General features: G+C 40.8%; 1 protein-coding gene across 1 annotated transcript in view; it reads left to right on the top strand.

Moving 5' to 3' along the window:
- Positions 1-2,663, top strand: part of FREM2 (FRAS1 related extracellular matrix protein 2) — a 123,726-nt gene extending 121,063 nt beyond the window's left edge. Inside the window, exon 24 of the mRNA XM_027896251.1 lies at positions 733-2,663. Within this exon, the coding sequence (XP_027752052.1) occupies positions 733-1,245 (513 nt within the window). The 3' untranslated portion in view covers positions 1,246-2,663. The remainder of the gene's footprint in view (positions 1-732) is intronic.
- The last annotated feature ends 7,779 nt before the right edge of the window (positions 2,664-10,442 follow it).

Consider the following 10,442-nt stretch of genomic DNA (forward strand, 5'->3'; position numbering starts at 1 on the left):
ACTTGACTGCAGCCATCTGCATTATCAGTCAGTAGCTTTAAGACAGTATTCAGACAAGCCTATTGGATCTTGTGGAGGACAAATTTGTTATGTATCCAGGAAAGACAAGCGAAATTCAAGGAAGATAATATCATGTCACACAGACTTCAGGGACTCACACAATCACAGAATGGATGAAGTTGTCAGGGACTTGTGGAAATTGCTTGTTTCAGCCCTGCTCAAAGCAGGGTCACCTAGAGCAGGTTGCCCAGGACCATGTCCAATTGTATTTTGAATATCTCCAACGAAGGAGACTCTAAGGCTCCCTGTTCCAATATTCAACCATACAGTAAAAAATTGTTTTCTTATGTTGAGATGGAACTAGAGCCAGGGCCTGATCCACTGGCAGGTTCGACCTAGAAGGTCTGTTTCTGCAGCCTGTCCACAACTAAAGGTACTTTCTATGGCCTTTGGCACTAATGGTACAGAAAAAATGCCAAGGCCATAACCTTCTTTATCTGCATCCCGTAGCCATAGAGTCTGGCCATAAAGAGGAATAGAGAAATTCTTGAAATTTTGGCAGAAAACCTGACTCCTCTGTGCATGTTGGCACGTAGTGGGCCGTTTTCTGTGCATGATTTTCAAAGTACTTCTCTGAGCAACCAGTTCAGAATAGAGACTGTTTTCCCCTGCGTATAGTGCTGTCCAAGTTGTGTATGTGTGTGTTTAAATACAAAAAACGTTTCTTCCTAGGTGTCTTTGGGTAGGGAGTGGTACGTCCATACAATCTACACTGTACGTTCCAAAGAGAACGCTAACCGTGGAATCGGCAAAAGGAGCGTGGAGCACCAGTACCACTTGCTCTTTAGTGGTGGGAACCCAGGAGCATCTACACAGAGACGACAGAAAAGAGGAGTTGAGCAGGACCCAGCACTTGCGAAAGACATTGGAATGGAAAACAGCCGAGGAACAAACATACAGCACATAGCACTGGATCGCACCAGCAAGAAACAGGTCTCTCAAAGGGAGGTTGCAGTCAATGGTGTTCTCCCCAGGGAACTGAATAACCAAAGTACAGGAGTCAGCATGGTCACAGTCATTGGTGGAACTGCTGCCATTTTCCTTGCCATCTGCTTAATTGTAATTATCATCTTGCTGCTAAAATGGAAACAAAATTCTGAGAACAAAGAAGCCACAAATGAGGCAGGTAGCAACGAACCAATGATGCTACCACATAATTACAACAGTGACAGCTCAGAGGTTTGATTCCAAGACCACAAGGTTCAAGCCAGAGTCTCCAGAGTGCCTCAAAAAAACCCCTTGAACTGCACATTTTTAGAAGCAGATAATGGTGACTCGTGAGGAATAAAGAGTTCATATGCTTCTAGGTGTACTTGAAATTTGTTATCTTGAACTCTTTTTGCCATTATCAACAATAGTGGAAACCGTACTGAATCTCCCACTTTGCACGAAAGGAAATGCTGACATCCCTATACCATGCACTAATCTCAAGCAGCAATTCAAGGAACTGCATTGTAAGGGAGAGATTATTGTTTTGGTTTTGTACTTTCTGACATTTCAAAAAAATAAAAGAAACAATACAAAGGTGCTATATATCCTGTCTGCAATAAGAGAGGATATCTGTTTCTTCAGAAACACAATACTTGGGAGAAGGAATCCTTACACTCTTCTGTTAAATTTTGTACTGTTTCTCACAAAGTACTCAATGTCTACAATTAGTTTGTAAGGTAATGAAATGCCTTAGGTATGAATCCTCCCTCCTATAAGCTTTTGACTTCACTTAAGCTATACCAGTGATTTTTAAAATTTTTTTTTCTACTTATATGTAACTGAACTTTTTCAGAAAACACCTAGATTACACAGCAAAGCATTATAAACAGTTGCATACCACAGGATGCAATACATCTTTTCTGCAAATTCCTATTTGCCTATTTAATCTGAGAATTTTTTTCCCTTATTTATGTTTATATAAAGCCAAAGAATGCAATAAAATCCAGAAAGAATTTTGGTTTTCAGTGAAACTGGATGCTTATGTCCTCTTAAGTTTATAATGAATCATGGAAGTGTTTTAAGGGTAATTATATTTCTTAGTGCATGTTCACTGCTGAGAAATGCAAGCATTAGTGTTTCAGTACCTAGAGAAGATGATAGATTCAAAATGCAGAGGACAAGGTTCTGCCTGAACTGAGCCTAGGAATCATGGTACTGAATCCAGCATGTAATTGCTAGTTGCCATATTAAATGGAAAAAAGTGAAGAAAGAGTTAGCATTTGATTGAATCAAGTAGTATTTATTGCTGTAAATCCTAGTGCATTTTGACAAACATGCTGGGTCACTGTTGTGCATTTTCTAATGAATGACTACTTCTACAAGAGTAGCTCCAATTTTCCCTCAACATTCTTGACTTAGGTAACATGGCAAGTTTGGATCAACAGTGTCCCACATAAGTTTTTATCCAGACAGGACCTGTTCTGTGCCAAAGATGTTTTTAATCTAGATGGGACCTGTTCTGTCCCCATCAAATGTCTGGCTATGAAAGCTATGTAACCTTCAGGAAATTGTCCCATTTTTCACACTAACATTTTATAAAAGTCCTTTCAAGTCATAGCAACATAGAATGGCCTGGGTAGGAAGAGACCTTAAAATCATCTGCCATGGGCAGAGACACCTTTTAGTAGACCAGGTTGCTCAGAGCCTTGAACACTTCCAGCGATGAGGCATCCAGGACTTCTATGGGCAACCTGTGCTAGTGTCTCACCACCCTCACAGTAAATTTCTTCCTAATATGTAAAGCTATCCTCTTTCAGTTTGAAGTCAGTACTCCTTGAGCTATTGCTACATTCCTTTGTATAGAGTCCCTCCCCAGCTTTCTTGTAGGCCCCGTTTGGAACTAGGAGGCTGTTTTCAGGTCTCCCCAGAGCCTTCTCTTCTCCGGGTTGAACAATCACCACTCTCTCAGCCTGTCTTCATAGGAGAGGTGTTCCAGCCCTGTGATCATCTCCATGACCATCCTCTGGACTCACTTCAACAGGTTCACTTATGTTGGAGGCCCCAGAGCTGGACACAGTACTTTAGGTGGGGCCTCACAAGAGTGAAGTAAAGGGGAAGAATCACCTCCCTTGACCTGCTGGCCACACTTCTTATGGTGCAGCCCAGGACAGAGTGTCTTTCTGGGCTACAAGTGCACATTGCCAGCTCGTATTCAGCTTCTCATTCACCAACATCCTCAAATAATTCTCCTCAGGGCTTCTCTTAATTCACTCCCCACTCAGCCTGTATTTGTGCTTGGAATTGCCCTGATCCAGGTGCAGGACCTTGCTCTTGGCCTTCTTGAACTTCATGAGGTTCGCACAGGCCCACCTGTCAAGCCTGTCAGGGTCCCTCAGGATGCCATCCCTTCCCTCCAGCAAGTCTGTGACACCACACCACGCAGCGTGGTGTCGTTGGTAGACTTGCTGAAGTTGCACTCGATCCCACTGTCCTTGTCACCAGCAAAGATGTTAAACTGCAGTGGAGTCAGTGCAGTTGCCAGTGGAGCTCTCAATGGAGTTAAACTATATTACTATATAAACTCTGAATTAGGATGTTGAGACTTTGCTAAAATGCCTGTTCCCTTCCACCATATTGTGGAACTAGAAACTATTTTCAGCTGCAATACCCTTGGCATTTGGTATTCTGGGGATCATGCTGCAAGGATCTGAGTTAGCTGAGCAGGATTCAACTTGAAAGCAGCTTGGCTGTAACCACACAATGCTGCCTCTGAACTAGACAAAAAATCCATCCAAAAGGCTTCCTGATCTGTCTGTGGTGCTCAGTCAGCACAAATGGACCTGACCCAGTAATACTGCACAACTGCCCTCTGAGCCATAAAAACTCAGAAATGTGGAGGTCTGCTAGCCTAGGAATATCTGTGCTATGATTCAGTGTGAATATGCCCACAGAGAGACTCGTGTTGTTAAGACTTCACTCATTTAATGGGATTTCATCAGTTTTTCACTAAATGAGTCAGGTCAAAATCTTTCCTACCTTTTCTGGGTTTTCTGAAGACAGTGACTAGACAGCTTAATTGAAGGATGTTTACAGCACCCCAAGGGTCAAATTCTATTACTAAACTCAAGCACTCATCTTTTATTTTAACTAATCTAAGTTCTAGCCTGAAAGAATTATCTGTAAGCCATGCCCAGTGCTTTAGACCTTTTCCCTAGTCACCTGACATCAATTTACTCTTTTAATGTTCCCAGTTCTGTGATCCATGTATTATGTGTGCTAGATTGATCAAAGACTTAACCCACAGATACTTTTTGTATTTAGTAAGCTCACCAGTAAGTTGCAAATGTAACCTAAGATCAAATTTGCCTTTGTTCACATATGTGAAATCACTATGAGAAAAGCAGAATCTCCCTCCTAGAACCTGCATGTTTGGATAATAGCAGTCAATGATTCTACAGTAAAAGGGGACACATGTAAATAATAGAACATTTTAATATTTATGAAATGCCTGTTTTGTATAAGCAGAGATCTTTTTTAAAAATATATATATAAAATACAGAAATTAGGTGTTTATCAATAGAGCTATTTTTCTGCTTTTGATTTTTTCCAGGCTGAAATATCACTAAATTTCATTGCAGGCAAAATCTTTTTCTAATTATTATTTGTTTTTATAAAATCTCATCAAAACCTATGTGTTCTACAAGCCAAATATTTAGCCCAGTAAACAACTTGATCACTTTGAATGGCATCTGATTACAACTTTGTAAAATATTTAGGTGTTTGGGGATTACTAGTCTAATGTTTTTCTTACAATATATAAAATAATAGTGCAGACTGGTGATAACAAAGAAATGGACACAGCAAGCACAGAAAAACTGGACAAGCATGAGTGAGATTCATAAGTCAAATATCAAAGTCCTCTTCCTGGGTAAAAAAATCCCAATGTTTTTGGTAAAGCATGCCAGATTTGTCCCATTCTTAAGAAATTGGATTTTTTACAATTCAATGAACTATAAATACCTATGTAACAGTGTGCTAATTTTTTTATTATGGCTTCAAGGTTTTAGATTTCAGCAACGTGTTTTGAAAGCTTATTAACATTTTCCCTTCTACTTAACAAGTGGCCTTGTTTATACTAACCTGAATAAGTGCCTCATTCCCAGTTATAAGCACAAATATTTTAATATTTATCTATCCATACAATAAACTGAGTATATTTTATATATATATTTAATCTATTTCCAGATTATGTATTCAATCCTCTTTTCCCTGGAGATGCTTATTCTGCTAACAGTAATACCATTTGTTAAACCATTTATACAATAATTACTGTGTTTAAATTTGTTATCAAGCTGTCATATTTATTTAGAACAATTTTTTGCTTATGTGTATGGCTGTGATATTTGGCATTTGTACCAGGAAAAAAATAAAACTACTTCTGTTTGGTTACTGATCTGAAGTTCGTGTATGAATACCACCCTGTGAAGAGAGGTCAGTATTGCAATTTTAAGAAAAATTAAATTGTCACATCAGTGGAAGAACATAAACTTACTGTGTTTGCAATAAATCTCACTGCTTTGTTCCTGAGCTGATGGTTTTCTGGTCATGAAGTGTTTGGCCCTGGGGTTGTTTTTTTAGTCACTGTGGTTATTCTCATGACTTAGAGATGGATTCATCTTTCAGTTCCAGAACATCAGAAATCTCTAGGCACCTGCAAGTCTCTGTAGGCTGGAATGCCATGTTCCTGTGTGCTGGCAGGGTTTACTCCATGGCTACTTACAGGGGTGGTTCCGTACACTTACCTACTGCTATAAGGAAGGATAAAGTAGCAGTCAGCAGTTCCTGCTGTCTATTCCCTTCTACTTACCTGCCCTTGCTCATGTGAATTATATTTAGCAGTTGCTTAGACTGAGCTGAGCCATCCTGTGTCAAATCTGTGAGCTCTGTGTTGTGATTTCTACCAGGGCAAATCAGACTGAAAGAGTTTCTGTCCTGCTCCAATATAAATAACTGTATATGATGTAAATGAATAAAGAATCTGGTCACAGGACTATAGCACTATCCATAGATCAAAGGGCATTAATTTCTCACTCCAAGATTCACAGCAATTAAGTCATGTCCACATTTGTTCACGTCCACGCTCATTTTGGCACTTAGTGGAATTTTGGTGCTCCTAAGACATTCAAGCATGTTTCAGCAGGTCCAGGATGACTTTCATTTCACAGCCCAAGTTTAGTCCCATTCCAGCATCTATATGAGACAGGGGTTTTTAGCGCATTCTCACTGTCTTTTGAAAGAATAACTCCTACCCCAAAGGAATTCGGGTCTAATCATTGAGTGCTTCAGCTTTGTAAGCTGTTCAGTAAATTACTGTGAAGTGGTTGGCTGTTTGAGTTTTGGGGTTTTTATTATTTATCTTGTGAGATAATCCATTCAGAATTTACCTTGTACTACTGTTGCTTTGGTAAGCAGACACTGACTTCCAGTAAAAGTGAAACTAACAACTGGAAGATTCTGTCAGAGGTAGATCACCTGACCCAGAAGAGCCACTCTTATGCACTAGCAGTTGTACAAAGACCCACCAGTCCCAGGCTTGGAATTGGTAATATAAAGTGCAAAAACCATAATCTGTGGTGTTGTGGGTTTTTTCTTGGAGTTAAGTGAGGAACGAAAGTTTCCACTTATCAGTGCACTAGGCCTCTAACAGCTGGTTTACCTGCACCTCACATCTGCTTAAACCTCCTGCTGAGGACTGCTTGAAATGGTAGCATGATCCTGGTGTATATCCTTTGAAGACACATGGTCTGGACAGAACGAAGTAAAGCATCTGGAGAGAGGAATGTGGGGGCCAAGGTAAAAGATACTGTTGATGATTTTATTTACCTTATAAACAGGCTCCATTTATTCTCTGCTGTATGTAACAGAAGGTTAAAATAATATTTCTTGGACTTTCAAGTGTCTCAGTGATGTATTTTTTGTTATGTTTCTAATGGCACCAAAATGATCGTGGCAAGAAAGAAACATAAATGCCAAATTCTTTTAAAGTAATAGCTCAGGGGGATGTGGCTGGGCTTCTCTTTCATTTCTTGGCAAGACACCTGGATTTCAGTAGAGCAAGCTACACTATGCCCCACGGGGACTGGTCTCCTGTATTGTCAAGTCTGTGAAACTGAGGCAGGAATATGCTCTGGCTAATTTTTCAGGACAACAAAAGCATCTGTCTTTGGGGACAAAATAATGTTACTGTGTCAGGAGGCTGGCTTCATATGTGCCTTTCTGCGCTCAAATCTCATGGCAGCATCACACAACAGTACCACAGACCACCTCATCCATAATGTACCTTACACAGACTTCTGGAGAAAGGATTCCTGGCCTCCTTTGTCAGGATTTTGAAACACTCTCTCCCAGTAGGAGGAAAGGAGAGATTTGGATCCACCCTTGAAGAGCACAGATGGAGAAAGACTTGTAATGATTTATGGACATCAGCAGCTGCCCATGCATCACACATATAGCAACTTTCATCGGCCCAGGATTTAGCAGAGGTGCTGCAAGTTACCCTCAATATTCCAAGCAACTCTAATGCATCAGGGTGTGAAGTACAGCACAGGGTCTCTCAGAGCTCCTTTACACTCCTGAGGACTTCTTTCAGCACAGGTTGTAATGTCAGACACAGATTGCTGTGTTGCACAGGCAGTACACTCACATATGTCACATCTTCCAAGATGTCAGTGGCAAAAGTCTCAGCAGATCATGTTCACTCCCCTCAGGTAAACTTTAGTAACAAGGTCCAAAAAAAGCCCTTTTATGGACAGTATCATGCTGATCACAGGCATCGAAAAGTTGCTGAACAGAAGTCCAAGAGAGAAGTGCAATTCTTACTGCTGATTAAGGGTCTACGTGCCATGTTTGGTTATGGGAAAATCTCAGTTTTTCAGCAGTGACTCTCAACACGGCAGGCTGTGCACTGAGACCTAACCCAGCTGCAGGACACAGCCTGGTGGGTGCATGCCTAAAACTGATTTGTTGCTAACTTAACTGTTTAACTAGGCTGGCACCCAAAACAAGACAAGTTTCAGAGGCAAAATCCACTTCTTGCTTTAATGTAGCCAGGCTACATGTGAGCAATTCAATACCTGCTTTCTCTTGCTGAGGGTTTTTTTCTCAACTAGTTTTATAGCTAAACAGCTTTTCTGGGAAATTCAGTTTCTGTTACCACACATTTGACTGGAGAGTTTTGTGTACACACCTCCTGCAACAACTGGGGCACTCATTTATTACTCTTTCCTCAGCTGTGATGATTTTTCTACCCTGCAACACTTTGCACAGAGTAAGACCACCTATAATAGCATCTGTCCAAGCTGTTTGACTTGGTACACTGCTGCTTGGATTTTCCTTTCCAATTTGGCTCTCAAAATGACAGTGCCAGGAATATATTTCTTGCTCAGGAAACTTCAGTTTCCCCAGGAACTGTATTTGACACCCGTAACATCACTATGAATGGTAAGTGTGAGGCCAACAATTCAAAAAAATTCTTGCAGCATTTAGACATTGCCTGCAGTTCCCATCTGGAACCGTCAGCTGTGGTAATACGTGTTACCCCATCTTCTCAAGAAGTGCTGAGAAGTGTTATTCTCCACCAAAATGTTTGGTTTCAAAGCATGACTGTAAAAACTGTACATCTGTGCAAGCAAACAAATGGACAAAAAAAAAAAAACCCACACAGAATATGTTTTTATTATTATATAAATTTTATAGAAATTTTATCATGTAATACATATTTTAAACATACAATATGTACAGCATATAGTTGTATCTAATATGTGTGTTTTATATAGTGTGTAATAAGTATTGATATGTGTAAGTTATAGATATTTAATGTAATTTTTTAATATAATACAATTTTTATTTATGTGTAATTCCTCAGTTAAGTTCACAAGGATGAAGTGTTACAAGATGGGAAGGAAAATTCAAGGTGTATTTGCCTGGAAGGAATCCCAGCAGCCAGACTCACAGTCAAAACCTGAGACTGTGCCTCCCAGAGCTTTGGGGTCAGGGACTGATTTGATACACTCTGCTGGAGTCCAAAACAAACAAACTAGTGGCATTCGGGACTGTCTCCCAGATGGTGACTTCTGCAGTGGCAGCTCCCGGGACCAAAAGATGCAACCTCTGCTTCCAGCTTTGAACTTCTTAGTCCAGGTCTGCTGCAGGATGCCAAGGAGAAGCACAACCATTCATCCAAGATACCTTATGTTTAGAGATCAGCAAGTAAATTCATTGAGAAAAAGAGAAGTTAAAAACAGAAGTCTTCCAAAAGTCCATGCTTCTGTTATTTATTTTATGTCAAGATGCTGCAGCAACAGGATTTCCCTGTCCCAAGAGCCTGCAGCCTAGGGGCTGAAAAACCATAGTCCTGGCAGCAGCTTCTCCTTGTGCCCCTTTCCTAAGCTGCTGGGCTCTTAGCCCTCCTTCTGCAACTACTGTAAGCTAGTTTTGGTGCCCCAGTAGCAGAGTGGCTTGGAAATGCCACCAAAGAGAGGAAAGGCAGCAGGCTCCATCAGTGAGCTTTTTTCTCCAGGGGCCTGTGGCTAGGGTTGCTCCCAGCTTCTGAGCCACCTGAGGCTTTTCTCCCTTGTCCCCAGACATTTTAAGGGAATCTTTTTCATCTGGTGAAGGCATGAAGTTAAAAGCTAATCAACTGCCCAGGGAATGAGGGAGTTTGGCTGCTAAACAAAGAAGGGCTGTCTGCTGTCAGATGCAGTCCAAGATTTCTCAAAGGGGCAACAAAAGTGCTTTCTTCCTGTGGGATGTGAACCTTAGTTCCCTGGTGGCTCCTGGCACCCCCAGCTGAGGCAGGAGAGGTCTCTTTGGTCCTGCTCAAACCAGCCCTTGCTGTCCCTCTGGAGCAGTCTGCTCTCATTAAACGAGCTGTGGTGACGAGTTGCAGAATAGCGAAAAGGAGTGTTCAAGACAGAGAGAGCATCCTACCTGGTGAGTCACCAACATCAACTGTAAAAGGGGCTTTCTCTTCTGTCACAGAGGATGTGGGGAACCTATTGCTTATCAAAGATTGGTAGATTGGAAAAGAGAGTTAAATGTGTGCTTTAAAGAAAAGCAGGCAGGCCAAGAGAATGCCTGCAGACTAAAAGGCACCTGTTTTTACTGAGAGTTTCACAAAACCTGATTGAATATTCAGAAAGATCTTAATTTAATGACTTGAGAACAAACAGTTCTGTCATCTCTTATTTCTTTTGAGTTCTTGCTATAGAATATTTGGGCAAATGCATATTAATTCTCCTTTCTGCCTGGTCTTATCTCCCATGTAACTGCACTTCAAAGGGAAACTGTCAGGGCTGCTTTTATATTCCTTACATGGATCTTGATAAACTGGTCATACTATGTGAATTTTATCATTAAGAAAACACAAGCCAAACAAAAAAACAAGTGAACAA

This window comes from Empidonax traillii, unplaced genomic scaffold (assembly GCF_003031625.1).
Source record: "Empidonax traillii isolate 1590-97213 ecotype Southwest subspecies unplaced genomic scaffold, ASM303162v1 scaffold489:size526811, whole genome shotgun sequence".
Classification (NCBI taxonomy): domain Eukaryota; kingdom Metazoa; phylum Chordata; class Aves; order Passeriformes; family Tyrannidae; genus Empidonax; species Empidonax traillii.